Consider the following 24,779-nt stretch of genomic DNA (forward strand, 5'->3'; position numbering starts at 1 on the left):
ATGACCAGGGAAGAGGGTTACAGAGAAGAATTTAGCTATGACAGGATGCCAACTTTGGAGCGGGGAAAACAAGAGAATGGAAATTATATACCAGATATCAAATCCAGTGACCTTCATCTATCAAAGAGGCTGCATCCTTGCTTTAGTTACAGAACATGGATCTTTTCTTTGCTGATGGGAGTAAGTACTTTAAATGATACAAAAATTAAAAATGTAGGTGAGGTCTCAGTGCCGAGTAATCTGTTCTGTTTCACATCGTTTGGGCACTCACAATTTCATCACTGACAGTATTGAATATAAATATTTGTACAGAAAGGATCATATTTGGCAAATTTAGAATGTAACACTTAAGTGACTGATGGTATTCTTTGGCTAATTCTGTACTAATCAAAGATGCTATATGAAGGCTGACTTTTATCTTTAATATTTGTCATATAGCATAAACAGAATAAGTGTGGTAGTGGTAAATATCAACCCATGTGTGTGTATAAGCACTGCCTTTGGTAAAGGATATAAAGTATGCTCTTAACATATTTTTAACTGTTAAAAGTACTTTACTTGCCATGATAACATTTTGCAATTAAAAATATATATGGTACTTAAATGCCCCTTTCATCTTTCAGGGATCAGTAGTCATGTAGTTATTTGCTAGAATCTTCATGTAGTGAGGTATATACATCGGATTCTTACATGAATGTCAGTGATTTGAATTTTTGTGTCACTGCAAGAGAAACAGGATGCTGATCTTGCATGTACATCATATGCTTCGTGTTCTGAGCCAGGTTGATTAAAGTTTGTTATAGCAATTAGAATTTAATCTTTTTCTCTCAGCTTGTGTGTTTTGAAGAGTAGTTTTTATTAAGAGCTAAAAAATGTTTCACTGTTAATATGGTAATTACTTATTTTTGCACCGTGAATAGAAGTATTGCCTTATTTTCGTGGAAACAGCTGACATGAAAACATTTTCATGGAAACATTTTCTGACAATCTGTGGAACTTGGATTTCCTTTCAGATGTACTGTTACATAAAAAGAGAGCAAAAGAAGAGCTGGCTTTCTTTGCATTAAATTTTCTTAAACTTAATTGTGAAAAAGGACAACTGTCTTTAATTAGATTTTTCCTTTTTACTGAGTTGTTGTGAATGACTGGAGATACTAATTTTTAATGATAATTTGCTGAAGTCATATTACCAAGAAGCATGAGTTTTATGGATCAACATAAATGCAATTTTATTAATAAGGTCATCCAATAAATTCCAATTGGATTTTTCTCCCAAGTATTATAATGGTTAATCTCTCTCAACTCTTCTGAAAGACAGTGTCCAGAAAGGAAAGTCTGTATGTTGAGCAAGATAAATCATAGTGCACAGAACCTGTACTTCAGGGAGCAGATGCAAACCATAATGACATCAAAGTGCCTGCTGGTGTGGACTTTTCTTGTGCAGGAACAAGTCCATATGCCTCAAGCACAATTTTAAGTTGTATTCTATAGTGTTCTTCCAGCCTGCCAGAATTCTGTGGGTGTGTGCCTGTACACGGATATATGCTATCCTTATTTTCTGTCATTTTTTGACAAGGACTTTTTGAACACCCCTCTAATTTTGTAACTTAAAAAAAAAGCCCAAATAAAAGAGCCATTCTGTCGCTCAGCTTCTCCTTCAAAGAAATGCCTACTCTGAGAAATGACAAGCAAAAAGAAAAAGAAAAAATGTTAATAGAATACACTATTGCTGAGAGCCTAACTCTGATAGTTAGGAAATAAATAGAATAGTTAGTAAAGGAACAGGAGCAGTTGAACATTTATGGGTGTGCCATTGGACCAAAGCAGGAAGAGAGTTTGGAGGGAGACAGGAATATAGGTGGAAGAATCTTCATCAATATGTCCTAATACTATTTTTATTACTGTGTTCTAGTTGTTAGTTGGTATGCCCAGCTGCCCATAGGCATAATGAATGTTGGTGGAGCCAAGCACAGAATGCGAAGTAGAGGCTTAGTTGAGGTTTCTGAAACATTTTAACCACTGAACACTGCAATTACCTTTTGAGCATTTTATTAGGTATTTGCCAAGTCAGGGCACAATGCTTGATTCAAACTGTATTGTTTCAAATGATATCGTTCACTAGTGAGTCTTGGTAACCAGCAAAACATCTTTTCAGAAGTCAGCATGTTTTGGTATTTTGCTTCAAAATTATTCACACAAAGACTGCATTATTAAATATTCATCAGTAGCCTAATTTGAAAGGAATTACTGATTTCTATCTGACTAGTTGCTTTTTAAAAAATAGTTTTATTCATATTAATTTATCTTATTTGTTGCTTTGCAGACTTGCCTCCTTATTACTTCTGGCTTTTCACTGTATCTGGGAAATATTTTTCCATCTGAAATGGATTATTTACGGTGTGCAGCAGGTTCAGTAAGCATTCTTAATTATTTGCTGTGGCTGTTTGGCAGCAAAATCAGTAGTAAATAATTTTTGTGCATTTTATTCTGTCTCTCTTTTTACTACTAACTTTCTTCATGGACGATTTAATTCTATATAACAGTTCATTAAATGGGTTTTCATAAAGACAACTGGTTTGTGCTACCATTTTCATTAACCAGCTCACCACTGGAATACAGTAGTTATCCACATGAACAATTTTTCTCTGCTTGATTTTGAGAAAATTTACATTGTTAAGTATTTGGGGAATTTCCTGGCTAAATGCTATCAGAATGTATTTCAGATTGTATTTCAAAGTATTACTTTTTCCATGTATTTTGCCATGTACTGAAGCAGACTAAGAAGTTCTCTTGAATATTATTAACTATTAAAGTAATAGTAAAATATGCATTAAAGATGTCTGATGTTTTTCAAAGTTCAATATTTTTTACTATATTTTTTAGGGACTCATATTTGTTGTGCTGTATTATATGCGCTTAATATATGCGCTTTAGATATATGTGCATAAGATGAGTCTGATGTACTGGTTTTGTCCATGGCAGGATTCTGTTTTGTCGTTATTTTTGCAACTTGACTTGCAGATTTGTTTTAAATTAGGTGCAAGACTAATGCTTTACTGTAAACAAATCCCAGGAGTTGCTTTGTGAATGCGTTGTCACTTATGTTTCTGCTAGAGACATTAAAATAAAGTTGAAGCAGTTTTTGAAGTTAATATCTTCACTGATGTGTTATTCTCTGCAACATTACTGTCAGTTACCAAGATGTCTCTTTTTCTGCCCCAAATCTTGTCTCTTTGAACTTTGTGTATATTGAGAATTTCCAAAGATCTGGTAGGTGCAGGTTATCACATTGTGTTGGAATGGCTTGCTGTGGATAAAGATGTATACGTTTGGGTGTCTGTATGTGAGCAAAGTGTTACAGCTCCTACAACAGATGATGGAGTCAATACAGTTGGAAGAGCCTGGGGAGCTATATAGCCAATTGACCACCGAGTGTCTAGTTTAGCATGAGCTGAATTGCTTTCTAGACTTCTTGACCATTTTGACTAGTAGTAGGATTCAGTTGCCTAAACATAGTCATGTGGTGTTCTAGAGACTCTAGGGTATCCAGGACATAAAAGGATGTTTTAATTATGTTAAATACAGGTCATTTAGGTGTTAAGGAAGTGCTGCCAAGAATTTTAAATGTCGCTATTAATCTAGTTACAGCAGTTCCATTGTTAAGCCATCAGTGCTGAGAGGTGTGAAAGGATAATTAGTAAAGAAATGCAACATTTGTTACGTGATTCATTATGTAACATGGAAACATTTTTAATAATTTTAGTTGAGTAAATTTTAATTTGCTTATTAGTACGTTATAACTTTATGTATTTGTGGATCTGTAATGGTACCATATCTATTGTGGTGAGGAACAGCTAAGGCATAGAGAAATTACTTCGTGAAACTTTTCACTTAGATATGATTTTTCCATTTAGCTTTGCCCTGAAGTATAGAAACACAGTACCTACTGAACATATTGGAGATCCCAGCCACAATTCTTAAAGTGTAATTTGACTCAAAAGATGAGTTTTCACAAAGTTCTTCAGAGCTATGTTGAGACTGGCCAAATTTTAGCTTACAGAACCATGACTTTTTGTCTGTTTAAAAGAACGTGGAGGCCCAGTTTGGGAGTAGCAGTGTTTTTCTTTTCCTGCAGAAGGATCTCAGGCCTTCTAGAGTTAATTTAAACTAACAAAGGCGTGAAATGCCTCATGAAAGACTTTCTTTCTTTCCTTTACTCATCACATTGTGCTGGGTAGCTAGTCAAAACTGAAGGATATGGAAGGCATGTTTAAACCTCTTGTAATCCTCAGATACTGTTTGTAATTAATGAGCTCAGAAAAGAGTGACAGACTTTCTCAGAGTTTCTGATCTTCTGTTTGTCTAAGTTAACTGAAATATAAATTAAGACCAAATAAAATACATGTACAGAAATATATATAAAATTCTGTGTGCAGAATATCCCACTAGTCTTCTCTTTTAATTTTCCCAGTGTATTCCTTCAGCAGTTGTGAGCTTTGCTATAGCAAGGAATAAAATTAATGTGGTAAGTATACGATTTTATTGACAATTACATATTATTTTTTTTCTTGTGGTTAAAATGAGAGAGAAACCCATTCTGAAACTGTTTTTCAGATACCAAATTTTCAGATTCTATTTGTCTCTACATTTGCTGTAACAACGACGTGTTTAATTTGGTTTGGATGCAAACTTGTCCTCAATCCATCAGCCATAAATGTAAGTTACTAAAACAATTACTAATTAATTCTTCATTTATCTTTGTTTAAAAAAAGGGTATGTGTGAGGTAGGTGGAGATCACATGTAATTACATTGCTGTCGATACCCCAGTATTCCTACTTAGTCTGTGAGGAGAGATCATCGAGCAGTAACTACTTTTCTGAGTAAGACAAGACTGGAAAATTTACATTGAAGGTGGAAACTTACATGGCTAGAAGATGCATGTTATAGCTAACTTAGAGGTGATACATATGGAAATGACTTTCTTGTCTTCTTATATTCAAAGTTTGAAAATACGAACTAGATTTTCAAATGTGATCCAGTTTGATTAACTGACTGTTTATTTTTCTGTTGACTGTAGCAAGCTTTGTTGGTTTTTTATTTGTTTGTTTGTGTGTTTTAAAGAGCAGGGTCACAAGAGAAAACTGAAAATGAATTAGTAGCTCATCTGTAGATTAGCCAATTTTTAGGGTTGAATTGTACTGAAATGAGGTGTCCCAAACAGTGCTCGGACATTTCATCACCACATTAAGTATAATCCTTTCCTGGATCTTCTTTAATGGATAGTTTTGCTTGTGAGGCCATCAGGAAAGAAACTTTTGATGAGCACTTTTCTTATACATCATAAACAAAGAGAATGCAGCAGTTACATCATTTGAAGCATACATATTTCATGCTAGGAAAAGTTCACTGGTTTTGAGTCACAACCTTTTAACATCTGTCTTTCGTAGCCTGAGCCAAACATTAGAACTACAGGGTGGTTTTGTTTTTCTGTGTTACGGTAGAATGTCCTGAGACCTCTGTACTAATAAGAATGTTACAAGTATGAGTAAATAACATAGCAATAGGTATTATCATTGCCATTGATGAATATTCATAATAGACTATCACAGAATAGCAGTACAGAATACAACTATGCCATACATTTCGTATGAAAGTTAATGACTGCTCTCATGTGTGATTGTTCCATTCTCCTCCCACTATCATATCAATTGTTGTCATACTAAGAGCTCAGCAGTAATAATGGCTCCCTATAGTCATATAGCAGATCTGAATTAGTTTTAGTAACAAAAGACTTTTCTAATAGAAAAATAGTGCAGAGACTATAGTTTGCTTTGGAATTATCTATGCTATTTTAATAATATCTGATTAGCTCCAGATTTCACAGATGTAGAACTTTTAAATCAACCATGTTTACATCCTGTTAGAAAGTACTGTATATCAAGCCAGTACTTACAAAGCTGGTTTTTATATTAGATAACTAGGTCTAGCTCCACGTTTCTGTGCAGCTGGCCGAGTTTTCAGAGAGATGGAGTATTGCAGTCAATCAGAGCTGTGGAGATTTATCACTCTGGACAGTCAAATCACTTGAATTCAAGTACTACTAGCTTTAGATGGGGGCAGTTTTGCCCTGTGTTTGATGGGACAGTGTCATGGCCCCCTGGGTTCTGTGTGTATCTCAGGACAGTTTATACCAGTCAATTGTTTGCACAGCCTTTGCTAGCTTATTGCTAGTGTAGCAGTTCCCTCATTCATTTTCCCCCTCAAGTGTCTTAGGATGTTGGGGTGAATGAATTATATACAAGATGCAGTGGTACTGCCTTTTCCCTTTTCCCTTCCTTTCTTGGTAGAGAGTTCAAATATTAGAAACCAGTCCAAGCATTCTGAGAGAAAACAGCACAGAAGTGTGACTGTGCAACCTGCTCTAGGTGACCCTGCTTTGCCAGGGGGGTTGGACCAGATGATCTCCAGAGGTTCCTTCCAACCCCTGCCATTCTGTGATTCTGTGACTGGAGACTACTAGACGCTTTGCACTCCCTTCCCTGGTAGACAGGATCACAGCGTGGTTGGGACAGTGGAGGGCAATGTCTGCCCAAGAAGGGTGGGCCCAAGGGACTAATTTTGTCACCACAATAAATAGTTATTTTGTCATGAGCTCCAGTGTGACAAAACTAGTTTTGCTTATGCTCTTGAGAAGCTTTGAGCTGGCTCGGTGTGTAAGAGCTTAACTTTAGTTGCATACTTTTGAAGTGAGTAGTTTTTAGATTGCATAAAAGTTTGCATCTTCTATTATTAAACAGCTTTTGTATTTTCGAGGCAGATCAAACCATTTGAAAAAAGAGATTATATTAGACTGGAAAAGTATAAGTGACAAACATTAAATGTATAACAAGGCAAATTCTCTCTTTGCCCAATGTTAGTTATCTACAATAATATCTACAAGACATTCTTGGTTATGTGGTTTTAATTCTTTTCACTTGCCTATTGCATATCCATACTGTGGTGTTGATCACTGTATAAAGATAAATCAGGATAAATGTGTGTGCAAAGCTGGCTCTGAAGCTTTTTTTGGACCTTTCTGTCTTAAGAGTTATTCATGGTACTGACTTGCACTCCTCTTTGAAGGATACTGTTTCAGTGAGGCAGTCTCACTGTTTGGCAGCTCACTGCCGGTGGTTTTCCATTACCCATGCGGTACAAAGAAAATGTTGAATACCATCTTTTTAACTGTTCTTTCATCATTGTATTTATTTTCCCTCTCCATGGGAAACTGCACAAGAAAATAATACTAGGTCTGAAGTGAAATCACTGCCAGTAGTTTAAAAGCAGTAAGACTCATAAAAAGAATAAGTTTATCCAATTAAGACAATTAGTATTTAACATCCACCCCCCCCCAAACGACCTGGGTAATTCTTCATTAGTGTTACTTGTGTTGATGGATAACTCTACAAAATTACTTCAGATAGATAAATGGAATGCAAGATACAAGCCACGTCCTAGGCTGTGACTGTGTGACACCACTCCAGTGGTGTGTAGTTCTGTAGTTAGTATACTCTCAACATGAAGAATGCAATGTCTAAAAGATGCAAACTACCACTGCTGCCACTCTGTTCCTTCCCAGCTCTCAGAGTAAGAAGCCTGAGGGACAAAAATGAGTGTTGGGGGTTGGAACTAGATGATCTTTAAGGTCCCTTCAAACCCGAACCATTCTGTGATTCTGTGAAGCCTTGTGCGTGTTGGCCACTGTAACTGAAAGGGTTCAGATCTTGAACAGATTAGGACTCAGATTAGCTCCAAATTGAGTACATACATTTATTGCCTCTGTGTGCGTTGAGTGTCTGTACCTCCATTATAGTTGAGATGATCCAGTCACTGGGACCCTGCAGTACAATCTTGTTTGCCTCAGTGTAGATGGCTAAGGCAGGATTCCATGGCCTGAACTTAAGCATCTCTTATTTTAAATGTGCTGTGAGATGTTCTGCCTGACTTCTGCTTCTACTCTGGGTGGGTGAGAATCCCCCATCAGTCCTCCGTCATACATCCCATTCATGTAGGCACATTCACTATGCTTGAGTATTTCAAATGGCACTAGCAGCCAGTATAATTGAACCCCTCCTCTAGCAACTGGTTGGCCCAGAAGCTTTTGGGGTTCCTTCTCTTGTCTGTATAGACTAGGTCTCCACAGACAGTAGTGGAAGCCTAGGCAGCATGGGTGCACACAGATAGTGGAGTGTAGGTGCTTGATTGTGTTGCCTAACCATAAGCGTGTGTCTCCATTAGGTATGTGCTGGTTTGTCCTGCCTTGCTTCAGCCACTGGTCCAGGAAGGCATCAGTCTCCTTTAGGTGCTCTGTCATTATTTGTCAGACCTGTGCAGATGCCTTGAAACATCTGGAGGATATCTTAAACCGTGTAAAAAATATGCATTTAAGCAACTATATTGAACTTTAAATTATTTAACCTTTAAATTAATTCAACCCTTTCGTACAGTTTCAGTGAACCATGTTTTTAAATGCCTGTTGCAGGTTCAGAGCAAATTGGATTAAAGTCGTGCTAATCTGCTGCTTTACACCCAGTTGCACTTGTGTGTTCCTTAGTCATAGAAGAGGATTAGGGACACAGTTTACTTGTTTCTCTGCATCTGGTGCTAGGTTTTATGTACAGTGGTAGTTGTAGGGATAATTTTCTTCAGTGCTTAGAAATCTAACATTGAATTTACCATTGTTACTGATGGTATAAAAAGATACTTACTTCTAGCTTTAGCCGGATTTCTGTTTAAAAAATAATAACAACAAACCCACCCAAATTCCAAAACTGGAGATTAGATATTTTTACTTTGATCTAGGGGTGATGAACTAATTTTATGAGTGGAAGGCTCTGTCCTGTCTGATGGTCTAGACATGTCATATCAGAAAAAAAAATACTGGAAAGGTAAAAGTTAAATTAAAAAAAAAATCTAATGTATTTACTGTTACTTTTTCAATTTCTGTTCCTTACTTCTTATAGCTAGCACTAAATGAGCTAGTCCTTCAATGTAGTTATAGTGCTTCTGGACTCAGTCTTTTATGTCTGCTTGGCACTGCACTGTATAGTGTGGCCTTGTCCTCCCACATCAGTACCAGCACTACATGTCAAATCACATCCAAATCATAGGAATTTGCAGGCTGGATTAAATTGTTCTGCAGGCCACATGTTTGACACCTCTTCTTTTGCCAAATAATGTCTTTATTCTTCATGCTAGCACTTTCCCTAGAAGATTGCCACTATGACTTCTATTGATGTTTTTGGCTGTAATAACAACTATACAGTTTCATAGTTCCAATTATCATTTCCCAAGAAGGGTGAATTTCAGTACCCAGAAAAGCCTTTCAAATCTGCCACTTACGATCTTTTGAAAAAGACGTGTGCTGCAAGATATGTGGCAGAGAAAAACAGATTTGATCATCTACAAAGCAGGTCTGACATGAGGGAATAATATAATTCTGTTACTTTGCCCAATGGCCTGACCTAACCTCCAAATGTTTTCTTGGGCTGCCAGTGGAAAAACACGGTGCTTTTGAAGACAAGAGAAGGAGATCCACTCTGTCTAACTTGCATGCCTCTAAAAAGTTATTCAGCCCATGTAGAGTAGATACCTACCTCTTTTCATGAGATAATCAGCAACTGAAGAGAAATGTAAAGTATTACATTCACTTATTTGTCTCTTGAAGATGAGGAATGGCAGGAGGAATGGCAGCATCTATGGTTTTGCACAGTAATGTAGTCTGTGAGACCTGCAAGAGTTGTGAAATCATGAAGAGTGTTCATCAATGCTCTGCTTGCAATAGGTAGAGCACAGAGCTGGGATTCTTGGCCCGGTTCTTTGGATTGTGTTTTCATTCAGCGTTACACATTGTATCCCACCATTTGGATTGCAGCGTAAGGGTTGGGAGCCTGTGGCCCTCCTTCCCGCCCCTCCAGTCGATTATCTTAGACCCTGGGCTAGTCAGGCTTGCTCTTGTTTGTACTCTTTCTGTTCCTGTGAATCTTCCATGATTTGCTGCATCTAGTTTCACATGGGAGGTCCTGCAAAATGCAAATGTACCCAGCAATCACCCCCTTGTCATTAAGTGCTCTTTTGGAAGACAGTGATAAAATCTTCAGGCAGAATATTCCCATAAATTAAATAAATGGGTTTTTTTTCTTAGATTAGGCATTCTGACCATTATGTTGACAGCTAAGTGTTGTCCCAGAAATTCATCAAGAACCAAGAAAAGGGTTAACAAAGTATCTAATTAATAGATATAATAGATATCTCTGAATGTCATAAAAAATAGATGGACTGCTAGATCCTGCTCCCTCCTGTATTTTTAATATGGAAGATGTAACTTATTTCTGTCTGGGATTTTACTGACAGATAAATTTCAACTTGATTCTACTTATTCTGCTGGAAATCTTCATGGCAACTACTGTGATCATTTCAGCTAGGTCTACTGAAGAGTGCTGTACGAGAAAGAAAGTAGGTACCCTCAGGGATTAAAAATGTCTGGGTTTTTTTGGTGTTAAAAAATACTAGATTTTTCCTGTATTACTTATGTTGACAAGTTACTGGCGACTCCAGTATATAATTTCATATTACATAGAGTAATAGAATAGTTTGGGTTGGAAGGGACCTTTAAAGGTCATCTAGTCCAACTCCACCTGCAATGAGCGGGGACATCTTCAATTAGATCAGGTTGCTGAGAGCCCATCCAACCTGACCTTGAATGTTTCCAGGGATGGGGCATCTTCTGCCTCTCTGGGCAACCTGTTCTAGTGAAACTAGGTTCCATGGTAAAACTAGATTGGAATAATAAATAAAAGTACTGTACAAAACGGTAATAGCCTCTTCTGTCTTTGAGTGCCATGGGCCCTCCGCAAAATGACCTGTTGCAATTATAGAGCACAGGGCTGTTTGAATATCTTATGAACAGGCATGGCAAATGTTTTATTTCTGGTTTGTAGAACAAAGCTTAATGATGTATGAAACATCAGAATACTGTGACTTGTATGTATGCAAGCCATGCCTTTTTGAAGCCTGAAGTAGAGAAAGTATTCGTCATGTATGCCAATTTGGTGGTTTCTGGGCAATGAATATTGGCTTCAGAATTTGGGGCTATAGATAAAATTTTCTTTAGTCACATGTGCTCTCCCAAATCCCACCCTCATTTTTCTACAACAGTACTTCTTGTAGCTAATAATGAAGCAGATACGCTCTGCCACTTTGTGTTCCAGTGGAAGTATTACTCACTAGATAAAGTCGTATAGTGTACTGTTCTCCTTCAGTTACTGTTAATCCATATCAGTAAAATCTGAAGCCTCAGGAAGAAAGTATATTTTCAAGGTGGAAAGGGGAGACAAGGTGACCATATTTCATTTTTGAACAGTGGTTGTATAGCAGATAATCAGGGTCTACCTCAATTGTTTTAATGAGATTGATGTGGTCTGACTCTGTGGTGTGTCGCTGTCACATCGTGTGCCTCTGTTAGGATCTGTAACAGGTTGTACAAGATATTAGAAAGGAATGTATTGCTTTTTATGTTTTTTTGATCATGACTTTTTATCCCTCTCTAGAATACTGCATATGACAGTACCATCGTTTTGAGCAATGTCAGCTTTCCTACTCGAATTCTGAAGTCATACTCAGTAAGAAAGGCATTGTTTTCTTTCATTAAATCAACTTATTCTTTCATCTTTCTAAGTGTTAAGTTTCATTAAAGCCAGAAAGAGATCAGTGTAGGTAAGAGCTGAAAGAATAAAGACAGAAATGACAGATATATCTTAAAACGTTTCCTTTTAGACTGTTGCAAGATAAGTGATAACTGCCATATATAATAGGAAAGAGACTACTTAATGGCTTAAGGATAGAATAAATTGAACTGTTGTTCGATGGAGCTAATAAATGAGACCCTTAATATGTATATTGAAGCTTATTTTTTTTTTTTACTTAAGCCAGATGGAGTTTTGCTCTATTTTAGATCTGAAAAACATTGACTTAATGCATAGATAATAGCATAAATGCATTTTTCTCCTTCCAGTGAGTTCCTTTCTATATGCAAATAGGAAATTCGGTTCAAATGCACTGTTAATAATGTGTGTGCTCTTCTTTGTTTTAGGTAATTGAGGTGATTATTGGAATTTCATCAGTATTTGGTGGAATAATTGCTTTGAATATGGATGTTCTAGTGTCAGGTCCATATCTTTCAGTAACATTCTTTTGGATCTTAGTTGCTGTAAGTAGTGCAGAATGAAGGTACTCTTTTAAAACAGTGTCTTTGAGTTTTTAATTTTTTAATTTATTTTATTTTTCCTCTCTCTACTGGAATAGTTGTTTGACCCTAATACTAATTGGCAGTTGCTGCTTAGCAAATAAATTAGCGCTTCAAAATACTTGATATATTTATGCAATATGCTTTTTCTATTTTGATTTACAGTACTTTGTTTCTTATAAAATGTTCTGATACATTTTCAGTCCTCAGTTCAGTAAAATGGAAATGAGTAATAAAACAAGGCTATTAGAATTGAAGTGTTTTGTCAAACAAGTCCTAGGTTTTAGAATATTTCAGGTTGCAAAATAAAAAGTTGAGTTTAGTTTCAGCGTGGTAGAATCCTTATAACAGCGCTTTTAGCCTGTCAGCCTTAACTGCCATAAAAGCCTCAGACTGACTGGTAACCCTTGTCACTAATAACAGCCTGTACCTAGGAGCAGTGGATTCATGAAGGATGCCGTGCTACCCTGCTTGCCACTAATTGAACCAGTTGAGAAAGAAGACAATGAACATTAGATATGAACATATGGCTACTATGTCTGGAAAATCCCTCAGCATGAAGTGGAGAAAGATCATAAGTTTTTCAGCATTCAGAATTCACAAAGTTCAGTAGGGTTCATTAGGTTTTTATGTAAAAGTGTCAAGTTTTGAGGATAATCATACTTCAGTATGTTTAGGTTTAATACATGATACTAATTAAATGCAAGTTAAATGGAAGATTAGTTTTATCTCCATTTGAGTAATTGATTCTTAATACTGTCATAATAAGTCTATACAGATTTAAGTTTTCAAGAAATTTGACCAGTTGGAATCACTGTAACTCAATTGTAATTTGTATAATTTTCAAGTCGGTAAATATTATTTTGTTACGCTTTTTTGTTTAGTGCTTTCCAAGTGCTATTGCAAGTCACGTAGCTGCTGAATATCCTAGTAAATGTCTGGTAAGTGTGTAAAATTCTTGGATTTTGTCATTAGAGTGGAGTAATGCTAAGAAAGCCTGCCTGTGATAGTGGGCACTACTCACATTTGCTCACTTGTTTTTAGTTGCTTCTACAAAATGTGACAGAAATACGTAGCACGAGTGTAAGCTGGTATTCCTGAAACGAAATCCAGTAGGTCCTTTGGAGACTTAATTCCACCAATTCTAGAAAAGAATTGAAAGGACTGTTTGTTGGGTGGGTTTTTTTGTACTGGTTCCTTGGGAAAACAACATTCCTCATATGGTATGCCCAGAACTGCTTTCATATTCCTGAGCTGAGGTCCTTTGAGCTCTTTGAGCTGTGGTTTCTGAAAGAAGAAAATTAGGTGTGCAGGCTGCACTGGACTAGAACCTACTTTAAACAAATTCCTCATCTGCATGGCTAGCAACAAGGACTAAGAATATTCAATAGAGTGCATTTATTCCTTAACTGTCCCAGATGTGTAGTTAGGCTGCCTTAAGACATCTGTTCTAAGTTACAGTCATGCAACCATATTTAAGTCAGTAATGATGCATGACCACAACTGAAGTGAGAATTTGATCCTGTAGGATGATATTTGAATGAAAACTTGGCTGCTATTGTATTGAAATAAATTTGCACTCAAATTTATGTGCATAGTTATTTTAGGTTGCAAGTCTGCAATATCTGCTGTTAATTCTCATTATTTCATACAAACTGAAGAATAAATGATGTGTCTATACTGGCTCTCTAAATGGGGTATTGCTTCCTCTATCTGCATATGAAAGGCACTTTTAAAATCAAACAAAACCCCCATCATCCATATTAAGTGGAAAATGAATTACAGAACAACAGTGTTTTGGCTAGGAACTTAATTTATTCAAAGCTTGCTTCTGTGTATGCAATGTGGATGGCTCTTCATTTGTCTCATATGTATAATCTTACACACTTTTACACACTTTTGTTATGCTTGCTTCAAGGAGATATAGCTCACAAATCAAAGTGTTAACTTGTTTTTATTCTTTTTTAACACTTATTGTTTTATTTCTTTTAGGTTGAGGTCCTGATTGCCATTAGCAGTGTTACCTCTCCTTTGTTATTCACAGCTTCTGCATACTTATCCTTCAGTATCATGCAAGTTGTTGACATCTTTAAAAATTATCCACCTGCTGTTAAAGTATGTATTTTTATGCAATTGAAAAATTAACATCTACCTATTACAGTAGCAACACAAGAATGAATTAGGAAGTATTAGAAGACAAGGTACTGCAACATCAAGGTTGAATAAAACATTATAGAAATTATTAAAAAAAGCTTACTTGACTAATGATATAATTTTAAGTATGTTAAATCTGTTGCCACCCTGGAATTACAGTTTAAAAACAATGGGATATTATTCTAAAGAATCAGTAAAAATAATATGTAATATGCTGGACTCCTTGAGTTTTTTATAACTTTGTAGTGTATAAATGAAAGATTCTTGGTTTACTTGAAGAATACATTTTTGTGTTTCTTAGGATGTCTACCAACAGGTGGCATGTTGGGATTGTAAATTTACACCTGGATTCATTCAAACCCTGGATTGGGGCAGAGAAGAAAAAAAGTTTTCAAACCTTAAAGCATTTCAATATGAAGTGTTACCAGTGTTTGCTGAAGAGCTTTCTGTGGCTTTACTGTCAAAGTGTTTTGCAATCCGTGATGATGTTCAAAGAACCATTTATGGGGATTAAAATAGTGTCAATAAGAGTCTTGATTCTTAGTACCCACTCGTCCTTAAGTAGTCTTGTAATTTTAGAAGAAGAGAGTGATAATGTTTATTAAACTGAGACTTAGGGACTGGACAACCAGCTTTTGAGTATGTGATCCTGTTCTGATACTGGAGGAACATAGTATGTGGTTTGACCTCAGGAAGTGGCCATGACTTACATGCTCTCTTTAAGTAGCTTCTCCTGTTGCACATGTTGTAGACAGAAGCTGGACTGCCTAGACAATTGATGTGACCCTTACAGAGCATTTCTTAGATTCTTCTGCTGCTCTGTGTCTGGATGCAGCAAGACTGGGCTGCTCTGCAAAGGAGGGTGAACAATGGAGCAGAAGGTGACAGCAAGGGAGACAAGGACAGTGACCACATTGGCAAGGGGTGCAGTCCTACAGTACCCACAAAAAAAAGAAAAACAAGGCAGGTCTGGCCGTGGTAACCAGGTTCAGCTAATAGTTCAGTGGTTGCCAGACAAGTCCATAGTAGTGAGGCAGATACAAGGTCAGCCAGGAATTCAAGTCGGCAGGGCAAGGTCAGAGCCAGCAAGGCACAAGGCCAGGCCCAGGCACAGCTGCAACATTGCTCAGGTCAGAGGCTCTGTGTTTTAGAGGATGGATTCCTCAATTCTGTTCTATTTCTAGAGGAAAAGATAATTTGGCAAATTAATATTTTGTTAAAAATAATTGCTGTTCTACTTTGAGTAAACCCAGGCATTCAAATTTTAATTGGAGTTTCATGATGAAATAAAATGTAAATTATAATTTGGGTTAAAAAATAAAATCTAGATACAAATCCCAAAGGATGTGAATGGCAGAAAATATTTTATTCAGGTAGTTAACAACACATTTAATGTCTCTATTTTCAGCAATCTTATGATGTACTCCTGTTGCTGCTGATGTTGATGCTGCTAATTCAGGCATGTCTTACTATCGGAACTGTAATACAGTGTGTAAATTACAAGACAAAAATGAAACTATATGATTCATCATGGACAGCATCACAGGTTAAAAAACAGGAATACAGGACAACAGAGGTAAGTATTTCTACTCATAAAATTTAAAATATATTTTTTGTAATGTTTTATGTTACATAATTCAGATCACAATTAAAAGCTGCTCCATAGAGCTGTAAAGATGTTAATGCACTGGTGAATTTTTTAAGAAAGAGATAATATTTTGCTGGTTAAATGACAACTGGGGCTTGACAGACTCAATATCTAAATCCATGACAAGTCCTGTTAAGAGAAAGACAGTTGTAAGGTTAAAGACTCCTTTTGTTCATATTTGTAGTATGGGCTCCCAATTACAGATGAGGTTCATCATTGTACTAAGATGAGATGATAGTCCTACTGTCCTACTCCACAGGATGCTGCTATTTATATGTCAGAATGAAGTTAGAGAAAAGATGATGGGCCTTGCATGACTGTGTTCTGATAATGAGATAGCCATCTATTAAGAAAGGAACGGATTTAACCCTTTCAATACGAGCAAAGGTTTTAGGCTATGGAAAGAGAGTATTTGATAGAGTTGTACCTTTCTAAGGTCTGCTGTGGGGGAGTGAATTTACTAAACCGAGGTAGTTCTCTTAAATTCCCTAATCTGCGAGTGGGAAGAGTTAAGAACCTGGAGCATAGGAACAACAATGGGCAAGCTGAGTGAGTGGCTACCCGTGCATGAAATAGTGTGCAGAGGAGGGTTCCTGGAATTGCAGGTGTCTCCATGTCCTAACCACACTACCAAAGTTGGTGATAAAGATATAAAGACCAGAATTGATATTTCCCACCATTTCCTTCCTGCACTTCCATGTTCAAGCTATCCTTTCAGATACAGATTTGTCACATACTTCTTTTAGAGCATGATGGTGGCAGTATTACTCTTGCCACTTTCCTTATAGTCCTTCAGGGTTAGAGTGCTATTTCAGGGACTGGGGGAACCCAGGTTTTTCAGCCTGCGTAGGTTAACTACAGCTTTCTCCTAGCACAGCACTGTAGCCCTTAGACTCTCTTCACCTCTGCTGTACAAAGTGCTTTATCCTTAAAGTTTAGGAGAGAAATTCGTGTTAACTGGATGCTTATTGCATGGCCCAGCACCAGAAAGAGAGTGCTGGATTCAGTCCCTGCTCTAGAAAGAGCATCTTCATTGAAACAGCACTGGATAAAAAACACTGGGAGCAGGGACTGAAATTCAGTCAAGTCATTATACAGCTGGTAATGGAAAGTGGAAGCTGTAGATTCATGTCCACTCGGGCTGCTGAGGGCATTCGGTGTAGGTTGCTTATTTTCTGGATCTGTGTCCTGAGAGTTATGTTCTGTATAAAATATGAAGCCCAGCAGCACTTCCACTGCTGCAAATCACATTTGGAGCATAGGTCATGGCATGGCTAAACATATCTATTCTGGGGATTATTTACATAAGTGTGCCTAGTTTGTGAGTCACTGAGAAACTGGGTGCAAGTTAAATGCTAAAAGGAGCACTTTGTCCAGAAAAGCAACACCTTTTTGCTTACCTAACACATGAATAATGTTACAGGTGGTGTTGTAGGTCCCTTTGGCTGCTCAGAAGTCTGTGTTCTTAGGCAAGACTTTAGTTTGCTTGCATGTATGTAGGTTAATCTTGCTTCAGTTGCAGTGTAGAGGGCTACTTTTGGCTTTGGGTTTAGAGATTTAGATGCTAGGGCTTTCAGTCACATTTTGGCAAAAATCTTGAAAAAATGTGCTAAATAACATGTTTAAAATAGGAATTTTGCCAAGTTTCTTTGACCCAAATGTCTCAAATATTATACAGTTTCTATCATAAATGTATACTATACAATATACAAAACTATACAATTTACAATATATAGAATATTTTAATAGTTCAGACTGTAACTGTTCATGTATACATTCTCCTAGTTTTTCTCAGGTGTTTATTTGCTTGAACTTCAGTTTTTAACCAAAGCATTGTTTCATGTTTCCATTTGTCTGAAATGTGTTTGCTTTTAGGTTTCCAATAATACCTTAAAGGATTTTGACAAAGACAAAGCCTGGAAAGCAGTTGTGGTGCAGATGGCTCAGTAGTTTGGATTCTGCAAATGCCACCAATACAGTACAAGCCAATACAGTAAATCAACTGTTTGAATTAAGGCTTAAAAACTTTTCCGTTTATAAACAGCAATATAGTTACAGCAGTAGGAGCCAGGGAATAACACAGTAAATAATGTGTCTTTCTAATAATTTTGAAATATATTGATAATATTTTTAACACATCTGTCTTTTCTGTTGGTATCTGTATTCTAGTGTTGCTTTAGAAGATGCCTTTAGATAAAAGGTAATAAGTCAAATGAATTTATGCTGATGGCAAAGTAAAATGTGACAATATGTAGTATGCTTCATATATTTGCAAGAGGTTGTTATAACTGCAGTTATGCAGTCAGTGTAACTGATAAATGCTTTTGTAAAGTTATGAGTACAAGTCATAATTGATATTTTTGCTTATACTTCACTTTTGTAGGAGTTGTGAAGTTGGTTTGCATCTCATTGCTTTTATATAAATAAAAGTCTTTATTATGTGGAAACTCAAGAATGTGGATTGACATTCTAATTGGAGAAGTGAAAACAGAATATTCTTTCCCACTAGGCTTCCATTTCTGGACTGTTAAATGGGGAAGGGGCTTTTTCTGAGTGGCCAGACACAAAGTCTACTAGCCAAAGCAAAAAAATAGCAACAAACAGAAGCAGTCAGCCATATAACAGGAGATACTACTGATATTAAGAGAGTTTTTTCACATTTATTTCTTTTCCTAACTATCTTTAAAACTTACAGAAGCTATCAGCCCTTGAACAAGGGATAATCCCCATACAGATTGCCTTTTTCTCTGAGGTGAATTATGTGTATTATTATGTATATTATTATTATTGTGTTGATTTCGAACACTGTAAGATTTTCCATGTTAATAGGCTTTTTGGTGTTACTAGGAAGATAGCTGCTGACAAGGTGGTGGTTTTTTATTGTTTTTCAGTTTTTATTGTTTTATTGTTAGTTTTTGAAAGGTTCTAGACTTTAGGTTCATTCTTTTTTAATCTGAAATAACCCAGATCATTTATTCAGAGCATGCTGCAAAGCTTGCCTCTTTGCTTTTGGGGAGGGGAAATAGAGAGAGAGGTATGTATAGTGCGGAGCCCTTCAGGTATGCTAGCATGTTTTCTTTTGGTTTTGGGAAAGCTGGTAATTATTATGGCATTTTAATACATAGAGAATACTCTTTCAAGTTTAGAGCAGTGCTTCTTAAGAGCAGGTATGCACCAACCTCTGTGTTCACCTAAAATAGTGTATGTTTCTGGTCCAGACTAATACATGAGCAACCAGAGGATGCAGCTGCTGTTTTCTTAAATACTGTCAAATCTCATGCCTCTACTGGTGGTAGTCGTGTGAACAGTCTCTCAACAAGGCAGATAAATAATGATGAATCTGCTCCAATCTTACGACTTTTATAAATAGAAAAAGTTAGTTTTCGATTGTACACAATTTTTTTGAAAGTTGCAAAGAAATAGTGACAGTTCTACCTAAAAATAAACATCCAAACAACTTTATAAATCTCACACATGGATTGAAACTGGACAAAGACTGTAGGTAGTGTAGAAGTTCTTAATGAATCACTGTAAAGTGAAAATGCAGTCATATGTAGAATAGCGTGAATGTATCTTAATGGTTTGCTTTCTTTTAGGTGGTAACACACTTGCCTGTGTTTAACTGAATCTGTGTCTTCAAGAGATCATCTGTATCTTTTCTGTCAAATGGTTATTGGCTTTGGTTATCCAGAAGGTTAGATAGAAGTAGATGTTGCTTCTATTACTGACCTTGGTTGGAAAAGAAATTAATGGGGAGTTGCACATTCTGAAGGAATTTCCTTTCCACAAAATGCTTATACAAGCAAGGCACTCAGGGTCTTTACACCATGTTTCTGGTCCTTTTGAGGAAGACTCCTTTTGAATCAAATGGTTTGAGGTGCTCTCCTCCAAACAGTGAAAACCTTTTAAACAGCTACTGATTTTTGTTTTGCTGCCAGGAGTGGCTGTGAAGAACCTAATGACAGGATATAATAGGCGATATTTACTTTTCTTTTGGGGAACTACAGTATTTTAATAAGAGGTGAAGAAAATAGCATTCGTCAAAAAGAAAGAGGAAAACTAAATAGGCTAAAGAGAATGATTAAGTTAGAGTTTGGATTGACCCTGAAGTAATAGTTGAAATATATGTCTGTAGCTGAGGTTTTTTTAGTTTTCTTAGATTAACAAGGGGAAGGAATAGATGGGAATAAAAAAAGAGGTTGTCAGTTGTCATAGAGCTACCAGCCATAGATTCTGCTTTCCAGTGATGATGAACACCCCTGGACTCCCTGTCTGGACACAGCTCTCTTCCCACCTTGTTCAGCCCAGCGGGAACTGCACTGCACAATCTGCCAGGTGCTAGGACTTTTCCCTGCACGCCTAGGAAACTAGGAGCCCCACCATGGATACCACTCTGGAGGTTGAATTTTCATATCCAATGCGAGAAGAAAATCATGGAGGTAAGAGGCAGGCTTTTAAAACCATGCAGAGCTGGCCGCTGACATAAGAAGCCTTTCTCGGGCAGAGAAAGCTTCACTATAAATCTCACTCTGTGGGTAAATGCTTTTGTAATTCAAAGCAACACCCACTGTGGCCTCTGCTACTGTCAGCCCTTCTTTGCCAAGTGATCTTATGTGTTGGTGTTTGACACAGAATAAATCTTCATTGCTTGTAGCTTTAATTAGGGTGTGCTGGGAGATGATCTGTTTCCACAGCAGAGCTGGGAAGCCTGTTCAAGGGACAAAAATCATAGCCCTCTCTGAGGTCAGCTTGGTGAGATAACAGTGTATGTGCCGTGTTACAAGGGTTTCTGCTTGGAACTGGGTGGAGAGTGCCTTTTCCTGCCTTGCTGGGTTTCAGTAGAATTAATGCTACGAGCTACTGCTTAGTTTACACCATGAGTTAGGGTCCTAGCTTAGAAGAAACAAAATTAAAAAAAACCCTAGCCCTAGGTAAAATAAACAAACAAATCTGGCGGAAGCATCTTCTGGAAAAGTAAAATTGTGTGCACCTGGTACCTGAATCCTTCCTCAGCCACCAATTTAGCTAGGAAAGCAGAAGGGAAAAATTACAGTTTTAAAAGCATTTTCTTATTCCTCTCTGCTCCTGCAGGCAAATTTCTTGTAGCATCTATCAGGAACAAGAACACACAGTTGGCTATTGGTATTTTTTTGTTGTCATTTTTAGTAGTAACTTGCCTTATAAGAACAGGTGAGGAGGAAAATTGTAGTTAGGATCCGATTTATCAAGTCGCACCTTTGGTGCTTGTGTTTTTCTGTTAAGACACATGCCGAGTTATGGTTAGAAGAGCAGTATGTTTGTTGGACCTAAGCTCCTTTTATGAACCTGGGCTTAAAATAGAATCACAGAATGGTTTGGGTTGGAAGAGACCTTAAAGATCATCTACTTCCAATCCCCCTGCCATGGGCAGGGACACCTCCACTAGACCAGGCTGCTTAAAGGCCCATCCAACCTGTTCTTGAACACTTCCAGGGATGGGGCATCCACAACTCCTCTGGGCAACCTGTTCCAGGGTCTCACCACCCTCATAGTGAAAAATTTCTTCCTTATGTGCTCAACAAGAATGAGCGATCTGGAAAAAGCGGTACACTGCCTCCCCCCCGACAACAGGAATACAGACCTCTTTTTGTATCCAGAAATGTCTCTTATGTCAAGTGGACTGTGCATAAGTGTTCTTATATGTACCTGTATATTCTGCATGGGTAGTTTTGAGTCGATAAAAGCTTTTTAGGTCTTTCCTACCCGTCACCTCCAGCAGCTGCAAGGGGAGATTTTTACAAGGCAAGTGAGCTGATCTAACTCGGTGCTGGAAGGGGTTGTCTCCTCTGCCCTCTTCTGCTGTGCTGGCTGGTATCTGATTAAATGGGCAGAAAAATGATCAATTAAAAAAATGACTAGTTTCCTGCTGATTTAGTTAGCCAGCTTAGCCCACTGCAAACTCATAGTCGCCATCTTTAAGATCTTGGGTATGACTTCATACCAACTAGAGGTAGATCAACAGAATATTTGTCTTTTGTTAGTACCTTCTTTTTCCCTTCCCATCACATTCCTTGCCTATGCTTTGCCTTGTTCATATAGCCCTTCTCTGCTCCATTTCCTGTTTGAAAAAGTAGACTTGCACATAATCTGTACTTGCAATTACAACGTTAGACTGACTATGTAATCAGTTGGTTTGTGTATAAATCACTGTGAATTGTAGTTGAAGAAGTTTGTCAAATAAAAACTTGCATGTTTTGTGATCTGGGTCTTGTGTTTCTGAAGATAATCCGTGAGATCAAAATAATAAAATCTAAATTAGTTTCAGAAACTGGAGTACTCAGGCTCCCTGGCAACTGAATTGGTTTTATAATGATTTCCTGTTTTTTCACATGTTAGAAGTACTTTTGTTTGTTACTGAGTGGGAAGTCCCTCAGGGAGAAACTGGCAGAAGAAAATGTTAGTATCATCCATTTTATGAATAGTAGTATCTTAGATAAAGTATCTTCAAAAGATAGGTTTTGGATTATTTTTTTCCACCTTATCTGGTGTTATCTGACTAATGCTAATATGAGATATTTCACAGTAAACTGTTTTTCTGCCTGTATATTTATAGGGAAAACCGCCAAGGAGTGAAATAACAATGACAGAGCTGAATGGGTTACCATGAATCAGATTCATGCGAAAGGAAAACCGTGCCTGCTAGCTTTAAGCAATCGAGAAAGAAATGCCCATGAAAACCGTTTGTATGGGACAATTACTTTGTAATCAGTGTTCTGTTAATACCTGGTTATGACCATCAAATAGAAGCAAAAATTACTTTTCGTGCTTCCTTTTTCAAGATGGGAAACCTCTACAGGTATAAAATATCCTTATGTAATGCTTACTGGAGTTTTCCTCAGAGTATTTTTATTCACATTTATTTCCTAATTTTTCTGTTTCAGTAGTTCAAAAGTTATAACCTCTTTGGTGAACAAGTTATATTTATTCTTTTCTGTCCTGTAAAGATAAACCGTTTCTGGAGAAAAAATATAAAACTGATACTGAATGTTTTTTTTTGAACGATTTTTCCCCTAGCTGACTCTGTTTTTAAAATCTGATGTAGCTCCTAATCCAAGAAACATCGTTTATATAGATACTTGGTAGTGGCCATTTCCTCAAACAAAGGGCAGAGTGTTTAGTTTTAAACAGGCCCCGTTCTTTTCTCCTCTGCTTATTGTGAACCGTGGAGGCTGAAATCCAGATAACCAGAGGTTCTAGGGATTCTTACCACCTCTGTGTTCTGGAAAGGGAAAATAAGAGTGTGCGCGTAACACTGTATGCATAGGATTATTTGCTGCTTTGTTTTGTGTGATTTTGTGCTTTACGCCATCAGACTTTGGGCATCCAGAAGGAATTTGGGAACGTGTTCCTGTATTGCCAGCTCTGCTTTCCAGCAGCTACAAGAGACCAAGTGCTTCTGCAGGGGCTGAGCTGCTGGAGGTTGCCCCAACATTGCTTGTTCTCAGAAGTGCCAGCAGAGGAGAGATGCTGATGGAGTGCCTCCTACCTCCATATCTCCTACCTCTGTACCTCTACGCTGTCTGTGCAGGATGTAGCCTGTCTTTCCTAGTGGCCCCTATTGACAGTGCAGGGATCGTGACTGGTTCTTTGTTGTTCCCGTGCTCACCATTTAACAAATAACCAGGATTAATATCAACTACTCTGGAGCTTGTTTTTTTAGACGGAGGCCTTGACTCACTTGGGCTCAATTCTGAGGATATGTACTCTTTGCCAGCAGTCCTGGTTTAAATTATTCGTGTTCTTCTGCTCCACATTTACCCATTTCCCTTGAAGTCTATGGAAAGAGTCTCATTTATTTCAATATGGTTCATCTTGGAGTTTTTGTATTTATTTTTATGTTCTTTCCAACATCTGATTTATGTAAAAAGTTACATAAAATCAGAATGATTTTATTTGCATTATATAAACACTGAAGTTCAATACTGAAATGGGAAAGAAGATAGTTTTAAAACTTCAACCTACTCCATACTGCTACGACACTGAGTTGCACCAGGACACTTGTGATGCTTCAAACTGATCTGCGTAAAAAAATCCAAATCACTCAAATCACACAAAATCACTCTTTGTTCTGAAGCAGTTTTAAAGCTGCATTGGTTTCCGTATTTAGTTTGCAATGTGGCTCCACACGCTCAGTTCAACTGAAGGATTGAGATGCTACAGCACAGGACAGTGGATACGGTGGTATCTTAAGCCAGCATTGTTGCTGCTTATAACATTTTCTAACACTATCCCAGATTTCCCATTCTTTGAGGACTACATGGCATCACTTTGTTGATAATTGCCACTGTGCCAGTCTTTCCGTACTTACCCATATCGTTGTCATTTGCTGGTCCATGCTTTTCAAGGAAAGATTTTTTCTAGATTTGGTAAGAAAGGAGAACACGGTGAGAAGCAGCTTCCCTTCTTTCTGTGACCCAACTTGTTTTTATTTCATGTCTGGTCCTGGTGTCAATACAGTCTAAAATCTGAAATACAACCCTGCCGCTCAGCTGAAATTTTGATAGTTGGGAAGGAGCTTTTATTTCTGTCATTCCAGATGGTTAAGGTTTACTTTCTGTTCTAGAAACTGCTAGTGTCCTCATGTGCAGCATCTCTTGTGTGTTAAGCTCCATTTTTTTGTGTGTATCATGACCCAATACTTCAATATCTGTTCT

At 37.3% G+C, this 24,779-nt stretch overlaps 1 protein-coding gene across 5 annotated transcripts; it reads left to right on the top strand.

Moving 5' to 3' along the window:
* MLC1 (modulator of VRAC current 1) lies at positions 1–18,036 on the top strand. 5 transcript variants are annotated; one of them, XM_054222681.1, is made up of 11 exons: positions 1–180; positions 2,324–2,413; positions 4,472–4,525; positions 4,615–4,716; positions 10,394–10,495; positions 11,590–11,661; positions 12,132–12,248; positions 13,169–13,225; positions 14,277–14,399; positions 15,847–16,014; positions 17,962–18,036. In XM_054222681.1, the coding sequence occupies exons 1-11, from the start codon at positions 1–3 to the stop codon at positions 18,034–18,036; spliced, it is 1,140 nt and encodes a 379-aa protein (XP_054078656.1). The 5 variants fall into 5 exon arrangements, with proteins under 5 accessions (XP_054078656.1, XP_054078664.1, XP_054078680.1 ...); XM_054222689.1 differs by lacking the exon at positions 13,169–13,225; XM_054222705.1 differs by lacking the exon at positions 4,615–4,716.
* The last annotated feature ends 6,743 nt before the right edge of the window (positions 18,037–24,779 follow it).

Source organism: Rissa tridactyla, chromosome 1, assembly GCF_028500815.1.
Source record: "Rissa tridactyla isolate bRisTri1 chromosome 1, bRisTri1.patW.cur.20221130, whole genome shotgun sequence".
Lineage (NCBI taxonomy): Eukaryota > Metazoa > Chordata > Aves > Charadriiformes > Laridae > Rissa > Rissa tridactyla.

Coding starts and splice junctions, on each gene's coding strand:
- MLC1 (XM_054222681.1), top strand. CDS start 1: ATGACCAGGGAAGAGGGTTACAGAGAAGAATTTAGCTATGACAGGATG. Junction 4,717..10,393: donor TCAATCCATCAGCCATAAAT/GTAAGTTACTAA, acceptor TTTTACTGACAG/ATAAATTTCAACTTGATTCT. Junction 16,015..17,961: donor AGGAATACAGGACAACAGAG/GTAAGTATTTCT, acceptor GTTTGCTTTTAG/GTTTCCAATAATACCTTAAA.